The sequence below is a fragment of the Populus trichocarpa genome, chromosome 13 (genome assembly GCF_000002775.5).
Source record: "Populus trichocarpa isolate Nisqually-1 chromosome 13, P.trichocarpa_v4.1, whole genome shotgun sequence".
NCBI classification, from domain to species: domain Eukaryota; kingdom Viridiplantae; phylum Streptophyta; class Magnoliopsida; order Malpighiales; family Salicaceae; genus Populus; species Populus trichocarpa.
The window spans coordinates 14021053-14042332 of NC_037297.2; the positions used below are offsets into that span (position 1 = coordinate 14021053).

A 21280-nucleotide genomic window follows, 5' to 3' on the forward strand; every position below is an offset into this window, starting at 1 on the left:
ACAAAAGATGTTCGAAGAAGTACAATTACAAACTATTTTTAACATTGTAAAATTAAGTATAATTTAAATCAATTTTACAAAGATGTTATAAAATCATGTATATATAATTTTGATATATATATATAATAAGATTATTAATTTATATATCAAATGGGATCTATATATTTTCTTTTTAAATATATTTTATAAATTCACCAAATTATTAATTTACCATCTTGGTTTCAAGTCGGTACTCTAAAAATATTATTTAATGAAAATTATTAATTTATCAAGGTTATACAGTACTAAAAAAAAAAAAGCTTGTTTTTGGAGTTTTGAAAGTAGCGAGTCTAAATTGCTTTCAATTCTCTAAGACTTTAGGGGCCAATGATGCAATTTACACTATTTAACAAAGTAGTTTAAGCAGACGGTGCTTCTGCCACGTTTACATTAGCCAATTTCCAACGCTCAGTACTAGGTAGCAGCTACTAAGCTCTAAACCTTTGACGACAACCTAAAACAGAGAAGAAAAAAAAAATTATCGCTTCAGAACCAGAGGCAACAATGGCTGATCGATTCTTTCCCAACGTAATGCCAAGATTTGTAACAGAAGATATACAAGAAGAAGATAAAGTAACCGATGAGGATTCTCTCATGAAGCTTCTCTCAATGCCCTACACTTCACTTTCCAAGCAGGTTCAACGTTCTGGTTTGGATCTTAAAGAAACAGTAACAAGAACTTAGCTTTCTTTTGTTTTCATTTCTTGGGTTGTTTTTTCTTTGTTTGGTAATGTTGGCACTCTGTGTGTTTAGTGGGATTTTTGTGTTCTACAGATAGTGATGGAGACATGGGGGTTAGGTGGGCAAGTTGCGCATGATTTTACTCTTTACAGTGGAAATCTTGGCACTGCTTTGTTGCTTTATAAGAGCTATCAAGTTTCTAGTAATGAAAATGATCTCTTTCTCTGTTTGGAGATTGTTAAGGCTTGTGATTCTGCTTCTCGGGCTTCAAGGTAGAGTCTCCCTTTCTTGGTGAAGATGTCATGTTGTTTCACTGTATAGTTTGTTTTTGTGATTAAATTTATGGTATGAGCCAATTGGATATGATTTTGGGTTTTGATTATAACTTGTGTAAAACGCAAATTTAAAGCTACTAAACAGGGGTGGATTCGGTTTGGACATCTGGTAATGTTATTGAATGTGTTTTATAATCTAGGGATGTGACATTTATATGTGGGCGAGCTGGTGTTTGTGCCCTTGGGGCTGTAGCAGCAAAGCATGTTAATGATGAAGCGTTACAGAGTTACTATCTGAGTCAATTAGGAGAGGTGGCCTTTTTGCTCAATTTTGTGTTATTTTTCATAATTTTGTAAAAAGCAAATTGGTTGTCGGTGAGTATTTATTGATTGTTTATGAAACAGATTAAGCTGTTGAGAAATCACCCTGATGAGTTGTTATATGGAAGAAGTGGATTCTTATGGGCTTGTTTGTTCCTAAATAAACACCTGGGGCAGGGGACTGTCCCTGATACGACCATTGTGAGATTTCTGCTATTACCTATTTTGCTACTTTGGTTTTGAATTAGTTAAGCAGGATGTAATAGTCTCACAGTAAAATTATTGTAGCGTGCTGTTGCGAATGAAATCATAAAAAATGGAAGAGCATTGGCGAAGAAAGGAGGTTCCCCATTAATGTATGAATGGTATGGTGAGAGGTATTGGGGTGCTGCCCATGGATTGGCAGGTATTATGAATGTTTTATTGGATGTAGAGCTGAAACCTGATGAGTTTGAGGATGTCAAGGGCACCCTTAAATACATGATCAATAACTGCTTTCCCAGCGGCAACTACTCTACAAGTGAAGAAGATCGCAAGAGGGATGTTCTTGTGCATTGGTGTCATGGAGCACCTGGGATTGCTCTTACACTTGTCAAGGCAGTTAAGGTAAATTTCTCCAGCTATCTAGTTCATTGTAAGCCAATTTAAGCGCCCCACTGGAGCAAGAACTTGATATTTATGAATGATTCAGATTTTGACCTTTCTCCTTTAGTCATGTTAATGATAGCATTAAATTTGCAAATTCATTGGCAAATGGCAATGGCATTTATTGCATGTGTATGTCTTGATCTCTGAGGTATCCGATATGGCTGAATACATGAAATAAATTTAAATCTTTGAATTAGATCTTTATTTTTGGTCTGAATCTGAGTAGGTTTTCCAACCGAGTGTAGCCTTCATTTTTGTTAAGAATGTTTTGTGTAGGAACAGTATACATAGGTTTACTTGAAACTGTAACTTCTGTAGTAGCAAAGTTTATTCCTCCTTTTGATAGCTCTGATCACACATATCAGGCTGGATACTTAAAGGCTGAAACTAACTAGATAGCAATATTTTTTCCCAGATCATGTAAAATTATAGGTAGGAGCCCTTTGTCCTTCTGGAAACTACTTTGCCGCAGCTTTTTACAAAATTGAAATGTGCAATGCTCAGGTTTTTGGAGATAAAGAGTTTCTGGAAGCAGCTATAAATGCTGCAGAGGTAGTGTGGAACCGTGGGCTGCTCAAGCGAGTTGGAATTTGCCATGGCATCAGTGGGAATGCGTATGTGTTTCTCTCACTGTACCAGCTAACAGGCAACATAGAGTTCTTATACAAGGCCAAAGCGTTTACTTGCTTTCTGCTGGATAGAGCTCACAAACTTATATCGGCCGGAGAGATGCATGGAGGTGATAGCCCCTACTCAATGTTTGAAGGAATGGGAGGTATGGCTTATCTTTTTCTAGATATGATCGACCCATCCAAGGCTAGATTCCCTGCTTATGAACTCTAAAATTTTTCTATGAATATTAGGTCACAGTGGTTGAGTTGAATACTAGGGTAGTTCAGTGCTGTCATTTGAGTTGTATATGAAAATGCAATGATAGAAGTCCGCCTTCAGCCTCGACAATCATGCATTATTTTACAGTAGACTATGGTATTACTAGTGTGGGGTTTGATCTCCCATCAGGCAAAGAGCCACTTTTGCTTTACATAATGGACGGGTGATCAAATGATATTAATAACAGATTCTCGAATTACATATACCAAGTATATATGATCATTTTACTGTAGAACTTTTGCATTCTGAAATAATGGAAATCACTAGATATCAACCAAATAGAATGGAGCAAAATGTATTTCAGAAATTATTCTAGCAACCACTGAATATATTAGTACTTCTCCTCCTAACAAAATGGAGCAAAATGTTATCTCAGCGCCAAAGAATAGGATTTATATGTTACTTCTTGTTACTGTCTCACAAAAATCTAAGAGCCCAAAATCTGCTTCAAATCACCCTGGCTCAGACACCACATAAACAGCAAAAACCTTCATAGAAGGATGGTGGTGAAGAAGTATACAGATCAATCAAGTCCATGATCACTTGGTACTCTTCAGCTGCTGTTGGTTCAGTTCCAGATAAGAGAATGTAGAGACTCTTTCTATCACTGTCTTAATATCAAAGAATTCGCCCAAAAATCTGGATCAGCTCTACCTGGCTACTGACATTCAACCGCCGCTCACGGAGACATGTAGTCCTACATCATCACACGACTAGTATTGTTGCAAAACATCAAGTATTGAGATGAATCATTAAAACTTTTACAGAACATTGGCCGAATGTGTTTTCTAGATGCAGGGGCGGAATGAAGGGGGTGGCAAGCAGGGGCCTGGGCCCGGGCCCCTGGAAGATTTTTTTATTTATTTGGTAATTACATGTGAGGAGCTGTAACATTTTTTAATGAGAGGGTCCTTCTTACAGGAAATATATTTGTTATCCTATGCTTTAGTTTTGAATTCCTTTGACTTTGCCTTAATTTTATGGTACCAACATGCCTACGTGGAAAGAAAAAAAATGTAAAGTTATCAATGTGTTGCTATTTTTTCTCTCCCTGCAGCCTTAATATAAACGTCTTCAACGCAGCGGGTCGATACAAATTGCAAACAAAATTTTTCTGAAAAAAAATTGAAGCGGGAACTAATTAATTCATCTTTTATTAAACAAAATAAAATAAATTTAAATTTAAAATATATTTTTTTATTTTGTTTTGAGATATTTATTAAGAATTTGATGATGGTTTTTTATAATTTTATTATTTTTGCTTTTTTTATTTCAAATCTGCTAGTTCTAACAATTTTTTTTTGAATTCTTGATAGTGATTTTTTTCTAATTAATTAAATATATTTTATTGGTTTGTTTTGATTATACTTGGATTTTTTTTTATGTTTTTTTTTTAGCAGAGCCATCAAAATTATCAATTTTTTCTCACGATATATGTTTTGATTTTAGGTTGAACCATGAACAAAATAAGAAGAATTGATTTTTTTTAAAAAAAAGAAAAAATATTTATCCACTAGTTGACAGGTTGATTTGGCTTATTTTGACTTTTCTTGTTTCGACAGCAACAACTGAACGAGCTTTCTCAGCGATGAAGATTGTTAAAACAATACTTCGCAATCGGATGGAGGATGATTTTCTTGCAAGTTATTTGATTGTTTATATAGTAAAAGAAATTGCTAAAAGATTCACAATTGATATAATAATCAATTATTTCTATTCTATAAAAGAACGACGAGCACAATTAAAATAAATATGTAAGAATTATTCTTTATTATTTTTTACTTTATTTCAAAGTTTATCAAACATAAAATAATGATTCGCTTTAGCTAATGTTTCTTATATACTTTGTATGTTTATATTTGATAAGTATAAAGATTAACAACATTAAAGTGATAAATATATCATGAAAATGAAATTAACTTTATTGCTTTGATTTAATTTAGTATTGATCCAAACCTTTTACCTTATACAAAGCTCATTATATGTTTATAATAAGTTATTTGAATGTTTTTTTACAACTTATATACAATATATTAAAACAAATATTATATTTTATTATATTATTTTTGACCATCCTTAAAAAATAATTCTAACTCCGTCCTGTCTAGATGGCATCGATCTGCACTCAACCATCCAACAAAAGGTTCCTGAGGAAATACACCACAAGAAGACGATTCATTTACACACCCCAGCAACTCCTTAGAGACATCGAAGCTGTCTAATTATTAGGACGGGCGGACAAGATTTACTCACGCTAGAGTACATACATGCAGAATCAAGATCAAAAAACAAAAACCTAAAAAAAAACAAGATTTTCTTAATATAATATCAGATTTGAAGAAAATTAAAAATTATGAGTATATATACTTCTTAGAAGAGTTTGAGCACAAAAGATAAGATAAAAACTCATTAATAAAAAACTATCATTCCTACTATTACAATGGTTAACTTCTACGTTGAAAAATATTTGGAAAATAACTAATTTGATGTCTCTGTTTCGCTGTAGGGCTGTATTATTTTAATTAAATTATGGGAGGTTTTTATGGGTGTGAAGCATGTATTCTAATTTTATTTATTTAATTAAATTATTTCATCAATTCAAGTCATCTTATTATTCAATATAAACAATAATATATAGGTAATTAATAAGCTTCATGATAAATTGAATCCCATGTTTTGAATGCCAAAAACTTTTTTCATAACTTTTTTTAAATTAATAATGTCAAAAACCTTTTCGTAACTTATGAATTGTTAGGATCTAAAACACGTTTTGCATAATAAAGCGAAAATTGTCTTGGTGTAATCACTATCTCCTCCCTAGCAACTCGTGGCTCAGTTTCAATTCGAGAGGATACATTAATGTTAAGGGTTTTTCTCCTTTTCATCACTTTCTTAGAGGATTGTGTTTGTTCAGTACTGTCAAGGAACAAATTAATGTATAAGTAACAAAAGTGTGTTTTGTTGGGTAGATGAAGACAGACAAAATAAATTTATCTTCTAGTTTTACACAAAGTATAGAAAAACAAGTTTCTATTGTCTCAAAATATCAACTCATGTATCAAAAATCCAAGCTCAAGAAAAGCTCAAATGAGTCGCATGATGTTTTTAACAAAAAATAGTAATAGCTTTTAATATTATGAGGGCATTTTATAAATAATTGAACTGGAATGAAATTTTATGAGGGAGGGCGTGCATTTTATAAGCTCATCTCATATGAAGAGATTAGCATGTTAGTTCCGGTTAAGGTCGGGATCATGTTTAAATTGGATCTAGAAAAAGCTATTTCAATTTATTTTTTTAATTATTTTTGAATTTTTTTAATTAGGTTAGTTTTAGCTCATTTTTAAACAATTTTGTACATTGTTTTTTTATCAGATTAAAAGAGAATAACAAAGTTCAGAATTTTTTATCAGGTGACGTGACATTTTAAAATTGGTTTAGATCCTTTGTAATCTTTAATTTCTGTTTCTTCTCGTTTAATTCAACAATTGCCCATTGCAAATAAAAATAGGAAAAATGGGAAATTAACCAGAATCAGATCTTAAAGATGAAAAAAATCTTATTTCAAACATAGTTCTATACAACATATCAGCAAACCACAAGTTGCAAGGCACTTTATATCCCAGCTGGAAACCATCGTAACAATTGAAATGGTCATAGAATATAATCTTCAGTCACAATGTTTGCTTAGGAAGTTAATGATCAGCTCATTCACCTGCTTCGGGAGATTCTCATGAACAAAATGGTTCCCTTCATCAAGGAACACGTTGTCCAAATCCGGCACAAAATGCTTCAGTTGCTCACTTTTTGTGTAGTCCTCCATACCTGCAAACTTTAGGAGATAGTCCTTCTGGCCATTGATCAGTAATGTTGGTGCTGTAACTTTTGGATCGGTAATTCCACAATCTATGCCTAAAGACCTGCATGAATTCCATGCCATATCCCTCTTAGCGTAGTTTTGTTTACATAAGAATACAGCATCCTAAACGACTTTACTGGTTACCTGTAAGGAACCTGTAATGCAAAACGAAATCCAGACTTCTCGTATAATGACGCATAAGCTGCAAGATCTTCTTCGGAGAACCACGGTGGCAGAGGAGTAGATGGGTCAACCAAGTCCATGATTTCCTGGTCATCTCTAGCTGTTGGTGGTTCAGTTCCAGAAAAGAGAATGTATATGTTTCTTACCACTGTCTTGACATCTAAGCGTCCGAAATCTGCTTCAGCTCTACCTGGTTCCTGTGTTTATTTAGAGAAAACAAGCAAGATCAACAATGAATTGTAATTATCATTATCACCAACAACTCACTCTAGGATCTGAAAGGCAAGTATCGAATACTGGAGATAAATGAATCGTACCTGCCACCTTGTTATGTAGAAACCTGATGGCATGAGATCATTTCGAATACAATTAGGACCTGGTAGCAAGAAAGGAATACCGAGGGACACAAGACCTGAAACCCTCTCAGGGTGCACAACAGCGACTAGATATGCTGTTATAGATCCAAAATCCTTCCCAATAAGAAAAACCTGGTGCCAACATCAAAGCATTACATTTATGTATATATGCACATAAGATCAAAATTGGAAGTTTTTTTATGGTTTTCGACTCTTTGTTGCTAATTGAGATTCTTAGGAGGTTTTTTTTTTTCACTTTCTGTTTTTCTTCCAAGTACTTCGCGAGCAATTACTAGGCCTTCATGATGAACGGCAACAGATATCCAACATTTAGAGAAAAACACATTTTCTATTCATATATATCTGCGTGTGTCTGCAGGACTTGCCCTTTCTAATGTTAAAATTTGCTGTGATGCTATTGAACTTGATTTATTCTTGATATTTTCACATATAACTCGTGCTAAATTACCAATCAAGTGAGTAATAAAAAGAATTAACAGAAACCTTTACAATGAAGAATCCATTTTTAATAAGCATGGCAAGATAAACATGCGGGGTCTGAATTTGAGATAATGGTTAATTTGCGCATCATCCTCAAGGCAATTTTTTTTTTTAAAAAAAACATTTCTGCTCAATGACCCCCACAAAAGATTCCCTAGGAAACAGGCCAAAAAGAGACCTATAATATGCAGTTAATAGAAAAATGCCAAGTTCGCATCATTAAAAACCAGAGAAAAACTCTGATTATAACCTTGTTGATGCCAAGTGTATCAAGAAGGGCAACAACATCATCAACAAGGTCCATGAAGTTCCCTTTCTCTGGTTCAGCTGGCTGTTCAGATAGCCCATAGCCCCTAAAATCAATAGCTATTGCTCTATAACCAGCAGCTGCAACAGCATTCATCTGGTACCTCCATGTGTACCATATTTCAGGGAATCCATGTAAGAACAACACCACCTTGGGACCTGTTAATAAATGAACATGATCAGCCATGAAGAAATAAGTTACAATATGAGAGGAAACATTTGGTATTTGACTAATACCGGTGCCAATCTCTGCCACATGCAGTTTTAGCCCTCTTACTTCTACAAGGGTGTGCTTGATCAGATCCATGATTGGGAGAGAGAGTGTTTGTATGTGTGAGAGAGATGGGTGTTTCAATGACTTGGGATAAAAGAGATGATCATTAAATACGTGAGTGACCAGTAAACTGTTGATGGTGTCGGTGAAACCGACAAGGAGTCGATAACAAAATGGGATAAATGACCGAACAACTTTTCTACTTGCGGGCTGGTCTGGTTCAGTTTGGCAATAAGAAAAATTAGGGTATTTATTTTTTGTTTGGTTTGGTTTTTATTAAAAAAAAAAAAGTAACCAAACTGAAATTTTTTTTTTAAAAAAACCAAAACATGTTCAAACCAACTGATTTCGGTTCGGTTCGGTTTTTTAGGATAAAAACCAGTTCAAACCGGTTTGGCATGGTTTGACTCGGTTTTGGCTTGATTTTTTTGGTTTGGCTCGGTTTTTTTGGTTTGAGTTTGGTTCGGTTCAGTTTTTTCAGTTTTAAGCTTATAAAACCAAAATCAAACCGGTCAGTTTTTTTAAAATTTTAATTAGTTTAATTGGATTTTTTTTACTTCTTGATTTGATTAATTTTTTTATTTTTTTACATATCCTTCAAAAAAAAAAAAAAAAAACCCACAACAAAAGAAAACTGATATCAATCTCCCAATCATGGACCTTCCAAAGAGTCTTATATGATATAAGTTATATCAGTCTCCTTCTTGAGCTTGTAAATCCAACCTTACGTTTAAGGAAAGACTAGCAGTGTACCGCGCTAGGCGGCAGTGTTTATATATATATATATATTTTTTAAAAAAATGTACATGTACAAAAGAAAAAAAAAACCTGTGACTAAAGTAATTTACCGGACTAGAAGAAATAAGTCATTTTGTATTTTAATTAAATGATAAAAAAAAATAATGACAACAAATAGATTAAGGGTGTATTTGAAAATGTGGTATAAACTGGATTTTCAAAAATTATAATTTTAAAAAAACTAAAATAACTTTATTTTAATGCATTTTTAAGCAAAAAATACTTTGAACCGTCACCGTTACTACAATTCCATACATGCTCTAAATTAAAAAAAAATTGATATTGATAACATGGGAAGAAATCATTTTTGATGTAGTTGGGCTTGTATTAACATGTGATTCTGGAAAGTTAGATGTGAATATGTAACAACTAGATGAAGATCTATTCTAAAAAAATTATGTGGATGACTTAGCAGATATATTTATAGACCAGTTGGATAGGTCTAAGTCCAAGAGGAGATCTGGTCGCACCAAACCAGAATAATAGCTAAAAAAAATCATAACCTTTGATCTAACCGATAGAATATGCTAAAATTTTTACAAGAGTTCCGAAGGCCATTTTCCCTAGAGAAGTCATGAAATCACTACTTGGACTGTTAGATCTTTAGATTTTGAAAATCTCTCACCAGGGCCTTGATTTTGGCAGTTCATATAATTTTTCTTATTATTTTCGGATTTCATGCTTCTTTCCTTTGTAATTTTGGTTTTTTTATTTTGTTTTCTAGTTGAGGTAGGGTTTTTGGCCTATTTAAAACTTTGTAAACCTCCTAAAAGATTATTATTCTAGAGAAAATAAAACCTTTGAACTTGGGGTTCACATATGCTGCTCATTTCACTCGTTAAAATTCCTATGTTCTTTCTTTGTTTGTTATTGTCTTTAGCTTCTGCATGCATTGGTTTTTTAGTATTTTCTATATTTGTTATAAGTTCTGTTGATATTACACCTAATGATCTTTAGTAACCTTCAATTCTACGTTTGTTTATCTTTTGCTTTGTTTTTCAGGTGAGTGAGGTAATCTTTAATGTGTATGTAATATAAATAAATTATATATATTGAATATATGATAAGTACGAATAACATTCTTGAATATCTATATATGTTGATTTATTTCCAAGTACTCATCAGTTTCTTGAATATGTATTCGTATTCTATTGAATTAAATTTTATTCGATATAACATTTAGTTAGCTTAGATAATTACATAAATATCTATTATGTCTTGATATCGGACTTGTCAAAAACTCTATAATAAAAAAGGGTAGTTTGTCTTTGTGTACATTATATTTGTATACCTAACTGGTGAAAGAGACATCAACCCATACACGATTGATCATCTCACAATACTTTGTTTTGGAAATCTTATGGTTTCATATGTTATCTGATCTGATATGTATTTCATTACCATATGCTAATATAACTTACAATTTATAATATCTAAGATATTATATTAAATGTTATTTATATTAGAAAATAATATAAATTATATATTATGATTTATTAAATTTAAATTATAAAAATTAAAATAATTTTTTAATATAACATCGTAATCTGAAACCTCGTAGCACCGCTTCAATATTGTCAGTTACATATCTAAATCCGGGTCGTGAAATTAAAATTTCTTTATGCTAAACTGCCGCTCACGGAGACATGTAGTCCTACGTCATCACAGGACTAGTATAGTTGCAAAACATCAAGTATTGAGATGAATCATTAAAACTATTACAGAACATTGGCCAAATGTGTTTTCTAGATGGCATCTGCACTCAACCGTCCAACGAAAGGTTCCTGAGGAAAGACACCACAAGAAGACAATTCATTTACACACTCCATCAACTCCTAGTTACTGACATGCGAAGCTGTCTAAAAGGACGGACAGACAAGATTTATACTCACGCTAGAGTACATACATGCAGAATCAAGATCAAAAAATAAAAGCATAAAAAAAATTAGATTTTCTTAATATAATAACAGATTTGAAGAAAATTAAAAATTATGAGTATAAATGCTTATTAGAAGAGTTTGAGCTAAAAAGATATGATTTATGCAACTCGTGGCTCAGTTTCAATTCGAGAGGATACATTAGAGCGTGTTTGGCAGTGTGGTTGCGGGTGCTTTTCAAATAGCTTTTCGTGTCGAAATGCATGCCAATGATGTTTTTTTATTTTTTAAAAATCATTTTTGACATCAGCACATCAAAACGATCCAAAAAGTACAAACCGCACTCAATTTTAGTAAAAAAAAAAAATTCAAATTTGAACGAAACGCAGGTACAAACGCAATACCAAACGTTCTTTAATGTTAAGGGTTTTTTCTTTTTCATCACTTTCTTAGAGGATTGTGTTTGTTCAGTACTGTCAAGGAACAAATTAATGTATAAGTAACAAAAGTGTGTTTTGTTGGGTAAGATGAAGACAAAGACAAAATAAATTTATCTTCACATATAACTACTCATGCTAAATTACCAATCAAGTGAGTAATAAAAAGAATTAACAGAAACCTTTACATTTAATAAGCATGGCAATGGCAAGATAACCATGCGGGGTCTGAGTTTGAGATAATGCTTAATTGCGCATCATCCCCAAGGCAAGGCAAGTTAGATAGATAAAAAAACAATTCACAAAAATACTAAATGAAAAGATTAAAATACCCCTTTATGCATGGGCTAATCTTTTTTATTGAGGGGAAAAATTTGATATTTTACTTTATTTTGAAAAAGAAAAAGACCAAAATAGCTTTCTAAGCTGGTTTTAAGATCTCCGATCTAGAGGATAATAAGATCATTCCACTCTACTTGGAAAAAGTTAAAAATACAATTATACCCTAACACAATTTTTTTTTGACAAATGCTCCAAGTAAAGATGAAATGTTTCTTATTCCCTTTCCATCTCCATCTTTATTACCATTCAACTTCAACTCCTACTCCATTGTCACCTGTTACACTTCTTCCTCTTCTAGTGCAACCAATAGTGGTGGGAGACAATGAAAAAGTGGGTTCCTTTAGAAAAAGTAATAGATTTGTTGTATAGATTAATTTCTTCTTTATGAACTTTCGCATCTGACTATATTTTATGGATGTGCCCTTTAAGCACTTGGATGTTCTACGGTAGCTCGGCAAGCCAAGAACAGTCAGAATTTTGTGGTTGAAAAGTAGGAAAGAAAACTTGCATACTGTTGGGGTTAAGATTTATGGATAAATATCGTGGCTATGTATGCTATTGGGAACCCCTTTATACTTTCTGTTTTGTACCGAGGAAGGGAACGGAACGATGCCATTCTGGTTTCCTAATCTTTCAGTGTTTTGAGTGGATTTCCAAGGACTTCTTGGGTTCAAATTAATGTTCCCAAAATGCAAGTTCCCTTGTCAGATGAGAAAACACGATGAAAGGAGAGCTGAAAACAGATCCTTCAGCTTTGTTCCTTAAGCTACAATCACTATCCTGATCTCTTACCAGGTAGGGATTTATCTTCAGAGAATCCTTTGGATTCTTGGATCAGATGTATCCAGTTACATCCGTTGCTCACTGAAATGCAATAAAATTGGAAAATAAACAAGAAAATTCTTATTTCAGTTCACAGCATCAAGTCTTGCTATATAAGCATACTTCAGGAAATACCTTTTTATTATCGTGAAAGGATAACATTGCATAACTTCAGCTGCTCATCGATACTTGTCTTCACTTTCTATGTTTGTTGAGGAAGTTGATCATTATCTCATTCACCTGCTCTGGAAGTTTCTCATGAACAAAATGGTTCCCTTCTTCCAGAAAGACACTGTCCAAATCTGGAACTATATGCTTCAGAAGGTCACTCTTTATGTATTCTACCATACCCGGGAAACCAAGCACATAGTCCTTCTCACCCATAATCAGCAATGTTGGTGCCAAAACTTTTGGATTAGTTATTCCACAGCAATCTATGCCTATAGTCCTGCACAGAAACTCTTACATTGATGAGAGCGATGGCCTATCTTTATCTAGGACCAAAATAGTGGAAATCAAAGTGGATAAACATACAAGTTTTTCTATCCTAGTATCTTTCTGTAAATTATTCCCCAAAGGGGACTTGAATGGTTACCTATATGGAACCTGCAATGGATACCGAAATCCAGACTTCTCGTACAAGGATGCATAAACTGCAAGATCTTCTTCAGAGAACCATGGTGGTAGAGGAGTTGATGGGTCAACCAAGTCCATGATCTCTTGGTTCTCTTTAGCTGTTGGTGGTTCCTTTCCAGAGAAAAGAACGTAAATGTTTCTTACCACTGTCTTAATATCGAAGCGCCCGAAATCTGCTTCAGCTCTGCCTGGCTCCTGAGAATGTTTAGTACTTACAGGTAAAATTGACATAGAATGGAAGCTAAGTCCCATTGACACCAACTTGTTACTAAAGATTGCGAAGGAATTTATTAAAATATAAGACTTTATTGACATACCTTCCATCTATTGCAGTAGAAACCTTCAGACATCAGATCAGTTCGGACACAACTGGGACCTGGTAGCATGAAAGGAATACCTAGAGATACCACACCGGAAACCCTTTCCGGGTAGAGAACAGCTACCATGTATGCTGGAATTGATCCCAAGTCCGTCCCTATGAGAAAAGCCTGCTATCAATAACCGAAGTCAAGTAAATCTTACATTTCAGTTTAATTATGCTCACAAGCAAGCTTTAAAAAATGACTGACTTTTTCAGGTACCACCCCACAGCAAGCAGGACTGAACATGTTCACTAAAATTTTGAAGGACAAGTTAATATTTGTCATTAATTTGAATCAAGATTCATGGCATGAGGTGCTTAAAAGCAATAAAGATTAAGAAATGACATTACCTTACTGATGCCAAGAGTGTCAAGAAGGGAAATCGTATCCTCAACAAGGTCAATGAAGCCCCCTTTCTCAGGTTCAGCTGGAAGCTCTGAGAGCCCATAGCCCCTAAAATCATAGGCTATTGCTCTATATCCAGCTTTCGCAACAGCAATCATTTGATACCTCCATGTGTACCATATTTGTGGGAATCCATGCAGGAACAACACAACCTTAGGACCTGCAAACAAGACTCCACCACTAAAATTACTAACTGTGATCAATAAATGAAGAAAAGAAATCAAAGGAGAAATTCTGGTGATGGTTTGCAATACCAGTGCCAATCTCTGCCACATGTAGTTTTAGCCCATTCACTTCCACATGTGTGTGGCTGATATGTTCCATGTTTCACAGAAGATATGTGAGAGAGTACAGCAATTAGTTCAAATGATTAATGGCCTTGAATTATTAAGAACATTAGGCAAACAAACGAGATGCGTTGACTTAAAAAGCACACTAAGCTGCTACTATTACCATTGTGACTCCTACCTTGAAAAACACCACATGTAGCACTTAGAAAATATATATTAGCATAAATTATAAAATTGTTTTTCTCATAACCTAATTTTTGATCATTTTTATTTTAATTATTATTATTATTATTATTTACTGAAAAATGATAAAAAAAATGAAAAATAATGATAAAAAAACAAAATAAAAAATGAATTTGGGTTAATTAAGGGCAACATGATTGGAAGTTTAGAGATTTAATTAAACTCTTGACTAGTTTAATTAATCAAATCAAGGGTTTAATTGGAGAATTGACAAGTTTTGAGACTTAATTGAACTTGGAATTAATTTAATTAATGAAATTAGGGACTTAATTAAACAAATATCAAAGTTTGGGGTTAATTGGGGGTAAAAGTGCAACAGATTAAAGTCCAAGAACTAACTTGTAAAAGGCGCCAAAATTTAGGGGTTCAATTACAATTTACCTACGGGTTTGATTACATAATTTCAGAACTTCAGTGACCAGATTGAAAATGACAATTCCCATCACACAAACGGCGTCGTTTTGAGAAGTGATTCGTCGCCTTCTTCCTCGGGAACCGTTTCTAGAGTAAAGGCTCAAAGTCGTTTCAATCGCAAGGATGCTTGGCATTCTCTGGCTATAAAGCCAGATAAGATGAGAGAGCGCGGGGGGAGGAACACAAAAAAAGACTAGGGGAACACGAAAAAAGCCAGGAGAACGAACGAAACAGAGAAAGGGGGTTAGAGAGAGAGACGAAAAAAACAGAAAGAACAGAAACACAAAGAAACCATAGGAACTCCCAGGTTTATTTCCAGAACTCCCATGCCAGAAATAAGCTTTCCCTCACCAACACTGACCTAAGAAAAACAAAAGAGGAAACAGGCCGAGATAGAGTAGAGAGGGTCTGGAAAACAGAGCAAAGACACAAAAAAAAAACAAGCAGAAATAGAGAAACAGGAAGGAAATAGAACGTGAGAGACAAGCAGAAGGAGCAAGAGGAAATTTGAAAGCAGGAGCGTCGCCCTCAGCAATCTCGCGTAAATTTTCTGCAAAAGAACCAGGTAAGTCTTTTGCTCTTTTTCCCGATTTTCGTTTTAATTCATTGTCGTCGTTTGCTTTGAATTTACTTGCTCATGCACACGTGATTTGGTTCACGCGTGCTTCATGTGGCCCAGCCGGGTCACTGGCTTGGGCCAGTGACCGGGCCGGGTTGGCTGGGTCCAGCCCAACCCCAAAAAAATATATAAAAAAATATAAAATATAAAATATAAAAATATAAAAAATATGCATGCATATATCTAAATTTATTTTTATTTGATTTATTTAAAGAGCTAGAGTCAGCAATACCATTCATTTTTGTTTTGGGTTACGTAATACTTATTAACGCCAGAGTGGAAAGTATTCGTAGTCGAATATTCACCGACACCAGAGTCATGAATATTATAAGCAAATCATCATAGCATAAAACTAATAAACGTTTAGCAATTTAAGACAAAACCAGCAATGCAGTCTGTCTCAGGCAGAACATTTAAGGAGTGATAATATCTTTCCTTTTACGTAACCAATTTCATACCATAGAATCTTTGTTAACCAGTTAGGGTTTCTAGTGACCATAATACTAGGTGGCGACTCCTTAAACAAGAAATTTTCCCTTAAAAGAACAAGATGCAAGATATTTTTTCTTTTTCAATCAAGATTATTTTTAAGGCCGCCGCAATGTCAGGTGTGACAGTTTTTAGGGGTATGAAGCAACGTATTCTAATTTTATTTACTTAATTAAATCATTCAATCAATTCAAGACGTCTTATTATTCAATTTAATCCATACATTACAGCAAGGAATATAAATAGTTTATAAGTCTGCTGATAAATTGAATCCGATCTTTCCAATGTTAAAAATACTAGTTCCTAACTTTTTATTATTATTAATGTGGGTGTCCAGGCCAGCTTGCGCTCAGCTTGACTAATCTCACGGGCCTTAAAGTTAAAAACCATGTAAACCTTTAGTAACCATGAGGTTTGTAGGCCTCGAACTTGTGACCACTAGTGAGCAAATCAAGGACCTGACAAGTTAAACTACACCTCTCAGGGTTAACTAATTCCTAACTTTATTATGTTTGTTGCTTGCCTTGAATACAAAAGATATTCCCTAAAGTTAAATAGAAGATTTTCTAATGGTTTGTCTTTATGTTGATGATTGATTTAAGCAAGAACAATCAAGGATATGGTTGTAAAATTCAAGACTACTAAGATGAAAGAATTCAAAATGCTAGATCTTGGCTTAATGAGATATTTTCTTGGCATTCAAGTGAAGCAATCTCCAAGGAAAATCTTTATTTCACAGGAAAAGTATATTACAAATCTCTTAAAGAAATTTAACATGTCAGAGTGTAAACCGGTAGGATCTCTAATGGCAGTAAATGAGAAATTACTGTAGAATGATGGTGTAGCAAAGATTGATTCAAAGTATTTCAGAAACCTTGTTAGATCTTTGATCTATCTCACAAATTCAAAACTTGATATACTTTATTCTGTTAGTATTATCTCCAGATTTATGGAGAATCCTAGCAAACTTTATCTTGCAGCAGCTAAGCGTTATCAATATATGTTGACTGATCATCCTACAGTCTGGGGCCATGTGCTCATTTCACTTTGATTTTCTAACGAGCCTTATTTTATGATATTCTTTGTTATGTTCTGTTTGTAAAACTTTCTTGTAAGAGCCTAAAGTTAAATTTGTATATGTTTCTCTTTATTTTATTACCATGTATGTGTATAGTGAACACTATTTACTCTTTGAGTTATTGAAGTCACTTTCTCGTTATTTATTTTTTTCAGACTTATAGCTCGGTTAACATGTCACTTTTATTAGACTTTCAAAACCTTTTTTTTTATTGTAATTAATGTTATTCCTTTACACCGCAAGTGCTTCAAAAATTACTAAAAGTCTATTAAGACAATCAGTTTATATTGTGAAGTTAATTTTATGTCATTTTTTTTAGACTTTCAAAACCTTTTTTTTATTGTAATTAATGTTATTTCTTTATACCGCAAGTGCTTCAAAAATTACTAAAAGTTTATTAAGACAATCAGTTTTATTATTAGTGTTGTATAGAACTCTAATTAAGTTATAAAGAAAAAGTTTGTATGCATGTTGAGATTCTAAGGGAATTTTTTTTTGTCCGTGACAACATGTTTGGACACCATGATATAAAAGCCATTTATACTTCTATTTGAGTGGAAGTCCTATAAAGCCAAATGCAACTCATTCTGTATTGTACCTCGCATGGAACAGGATGATGCCACCTTTCTCTGTTTTGCACTGGACTTGTTGGATTCAATTGTTTGAAAAAATTTAGTTCCCTTGCCAGATGATCAGAAAACATGCTGAAAGGGAAAAAGGAAATAGATATTTCAGCTTTGTTCTTTAAGCTTCAGTCAGTGTCCTTATCTTCAGATTTCTTTGGATTCTTGACTTGGTTTTTTTCCAGCTAGATTCATCACTCACTCAAATGACAAAATGGGTACCAAAAAAAAATCTTATTTATGAACACAACATCAGGTCTCGGAAATTAGCACACTACAGGAAAGCCAATTTATTATTGTGAATGGATATCATTGCATCTCTTCGGATGCTCATAGATAGGCCTCTTTAGTTACTATGTTTGTTGAGGAAGTTGATCATTAACTCATTCACCTGCTCTGGAAGTTTCTCATGAACAAAATGGTTCCCTTCTTCTACAAAGACGGTTTCCAAATCTGGAACTCTATGCTTCAGTATGTCACTCTTTATGTAGTCTGCAATGCCAGGGAAACTAAGAGCATAGTCCTTCTCCCCCATAATCAGCAACGTTGGTGCTGTTAGAGAATAATATAAATCATATCCTGGGACCTCACCTAACAGCTTAAGCTATTGGGTTGAGATGGTTCTTTGACATGGTATCAGAGCCTTGATGACCAAGCGGTCACGAGTTCAAATCTCACCATCCCCATTTATTTGATAAAAATTAAGCACAAGGTAATGTGGGCCTGTGCAAGTTTCAAGCCCAAAGGGCTTTCACTTGAGGGGGTGTGTTAGAGAATAATATAAATCATATCCTGGGACCTCACCTAACAGCTTAAGCTATTGGGTTGAGATGGTTCTTTGACAGGTGCTACAACTTTTGGATTAGTTATTCCACAGCAATCTATGCCTAAAGTCCTGCACAGAAACTCTAACCATTAACGTTCACTGTTATTACTCTCTAGAGCTAAATGCTTTGGTTTTCAGTCCCAGGAGTGTGCAATTAGCAAGAAAAATGGAATTTTTTTTATCATTGCCTAGAATAGTTTAAGTCACGTGATGACAACGTAATTAAATAGTGAATTTTTTTATGTTTTTCCATCGTTCTAGCCGTTGGAGGTTAATTTTCTTTAACATGGAGTTATATGGTTACCTGTATGGAACCTGCAATGAATAGCGAAATCCAGACTTCTCGTACAAGGATGCATAGACTGCAAGATCTTCTTCAGAGAACCATGGTGGTAGAGGAGTAGACGGGTCAACCATGTCCATGATCTCTTGGTCCTCTCTAGCTGTTGGTGGCTTAGTTCCAGAGAAGAGAATGTAGATGTTTTTTATCACTGTCTTAACATCAAATCGCCCGAAATCTGCTTCAGCTCTGCCTGGCTCCTGAGAATATTTAGACATTGCAGGCATGATTGATATAAAATTGAAGTTCAATATCTACCAACTTAAAACTCAAATAGTTTTAAGGAAATTATCAAATGTAAGACTTCGATGACATTGACAACATACCTGCCACCTTTTGCAGTAGAAACCTTCGGGCATCAGATCAATGTCATCTCTGGGCCCTGGTAGCCTGAATGGAACACCTAGTGATACTAAACTGGTAACCCTCTCCGGGTAAAGAACAGCTATCATGTATGCTGGAAATGATCCCAGGTCTGTACCGACTAGAAAGGCCTGGCATCGATGCAGGTATATATTACATTTCAGTTCATGTATGCGCAAGAACAAACTTAAAAGTTTCTTTATGGTGAACTGCAGCTCATAGAGATCATCTTTGGCGCTTCCCTACTTGGCCTTGACTAATTATCTGCAACATTTATCTCAACATCTAGAGATGTTACACACTCAATTCACCTAGTGTTATGCCTGTTTCTGAACCTTTTGTTTTTTGAACTACAGTTGTGCGGTAGATTGGTCAAATCTTTTTGCTTGATGGCATCTAAACCAAGCATCCCTCAAAGGTTCCTGAGGAAATACACTCAACAAGACAATTCATTTACTCACCCCAACATCTCCCCAGAGACTTGTCGGGCTATGATATAAGAGGGTACCAAAAATCATTAGAGTATCTGGTGGAACCATCAACCTCTATGATTTCAATTTGGCCGAACAGAACATGCCAAGTTTACCAAGATTCGTCCAATTAAGAATTTGCAGGTAACGTCCCACAGTCTGCAGAACTGACCATATTTTATTTCAAATTTAAGGGGGAAATGAATATTTATGTGATTAATTTGAATCAAGATTCATGATATGAGGTGCTTAAAAAGCAATAAAGATTAAGAAATGACATTACCTTACTGATGCCAAGAGTGTCAAGAAGGGCAATCGTATCCTCAACAAGGTCAATGAAGCCCCCTTTCTCAGGTTCAGCTGGAAGCTCTGAGAGCCCATAGCCCCTAAAATCATAGGCTATTGCTCTATATCCAGCTTTCGCAACAGCAATCATTTGATACCTCCATGTGTACCATATTTGTGGGAATCCATGCAGGAACAACACAACCTTAGGACCTGCAAACAAGACGCCACCACTGCAATTACTAACTGTGATCAATAAATGAAGAAACGAAATCAAAGGAGAAATTCTGGTGATGGTTTGCAATACCAGTGCCAATCTCTGCCACATGTAGTTTTAGCCCATTTACTTCCACATGTGTGTGGCTGATATGTTCCATGTTTCACAGAAGATCTGCGAGAGAGTACAGCAATTAGTTCAAATGATTAATGGCCTTGAATTATTAAGAACATTAGGCAAACAAACAAGATGCGTTGACTTAAATAGCACACTAAGATGCTACTATTACCATTGTGACTCCTACCTTGAAAAACACCCACATGTAGCACTTAGAAAATATATATTAGCATAAATTATATAAGTGTTTTTATGGGTATGAAGCAACGTATTCTAATTTTATTTACTTAATTAAATCATTCAATCAATTCAAGCCGCCTTATTATTCAATTTAATCAATACATTCCAGCACGGAATATAAATAATTTATAAGCCTGCTGATAAAATTGAATCCGATCTTACCAATGCCAAAAACTAGTTCCTAGGTTTATTATGCTTGTTGCTTGCCTTCAATACAAAAGATATCTCAACATTGTCACGACCCCATTTTTCGAATTAAGGTCCTCTTCATATTTTTATACATTTACATATAAACTTTTTCTTTTTCAGATTTTGATACAGAGGATGTACCAGAGAGTACAGCAATGACTTGAATGATTAATAGCACTGAATTATTAGTAAGATAAGGAAATCAAGCAAGATGATTTGACTTATATAGCCAGTTAATGAGTGATCAATTACCAATTATCCGAGGACTAAAATACGATGATGGACGGACAAGATTTACTCGCTTTAACCTGAATAGGATATATACCTGTAGAATCTTATCTGTCCAATGCCAAAAACTTGTTTCTAAATTATTGTTCATGTTTCTTGTCCTGGATACAAAAGGCATCCCTAAGGAATCTTTTGGATCTCAAAAAGGTTCATTATATAAAAATAACGCATGGTTT

The 21280-nt window shown here is 34.3% G+C and overlaps 3 protein-coding genes and 1 long non-coding RNA gene across 8 annotated transcripts; 2 read left to right on the plus strand and 2 right to left on the minus strand.

The window, feature by feature from the left end:
* Window positions 1–420: 420 nt before the first annotated feature.
* Window positions 421–3811, plus strand: LOC7494413 (lanC-like protein GCL2). Its single transcript, XM_024583306.2, has 6 exons — window positions 421–708; window positions 814–992; window positions 1196–1307; window positions 1401–1517; window positions 1605–1922; window positions 2469–3811. Exons 1-6 carry the CDS (start codon window positions 544–546, stop codon window positions 2805–2807), a joined length of 1230 nt encoding a protein of 409 aa, XP_024439074.1. The 5' UTR covers window positions 421–543; the 3' UTR covers window positions 2808–3811.
* Window positions 3812–6396: 2585 nt separating this feature from the next.
* On the minus strand, window positions 6397–8459 carry LOC7497380 (uncharacterized). The gene is made up of 5 exons (XM_002319868.4): window positions 8298–8459; window positions 8005–8219; window positions 7215–7385; window positions 6859–7094; window positions 6397–6775 (listed from the first exon to the last, which is right to left on the minus strand). The coding sequence occupies exons 1-5, from the start codon at window positions 8365–8367 to the stop codon at window positions 6526–6528; spliced, it is 942 nt and encodes a 313-aa protein (XP_002319904.2). The 5' UTR covers window positions 8368–8459; the 3' UTR covers window positions 6397–6525.
* Window positions 8460–12516: 4057 nt separating this feature from the next.
* Window positions 12517–20548, minus strand: LOC7494414 (uncharacterized). Of its 5 annotated transcripts, none has more exons than XR_008057127.1 (7): window positions 20361–20542; window positions 20052–20266; window positions 19653–19720; window positions 19262–19484; window positions 18900–19135; window positions 12746–13058; window positions 12517–12652 (listed from the first exon to the last, which is right to left on the minus strand). XR_008057127.1 is itself a non-coding variant. In XM_052446587.1 (7 exons), exons 1-7 carry the CDS (start codon window positions 20428–20430, stop codon window positions 18116–18118), a joined length of 1065 nt encoding a protein of 354 aa, XP_052302547.1. In that variant the 5' UTR covers window positions 20431–20541; the 3' UTR covers window positions 17989–18115. The 5 variants fall into 5 exon arrangements, 4 of the variants coding, with proteins under 4 accessions (XP_052302548.1, XP_024439881.1, XP_052302547.1 ...); XM_052446587.1 differs by lacking the exons at window positions 12517–12652; window positions 12746–13058 and adding exons at window positions 17989–18318; window positions 18615–18664 and having other exon boundaries at window positions 20361–20541; XM_052446589.1 differs by lacking the exons at window positions 12517–12652; window positions 12746–13058; window positions 19653–19720 and adding exons at window positions 17989–18318; window positions 18615–18664 and having other exon boundaries at window positions 19262–19429; window positions 20361–20535.
* LOC127904214 (uncharacterized) lies at window positions 18172–19083 on the plus strand. Its single transcript, XR_008057128.1, has 2 exons — window positions 18172–18318; window positions 18615–19083. It is a non-coding gene; the product is annotated as an uncharacterized LOC127904214 (long non-coding RNA).
* Window positions 20549–21280: the final 732 nt, after the last annotated feature.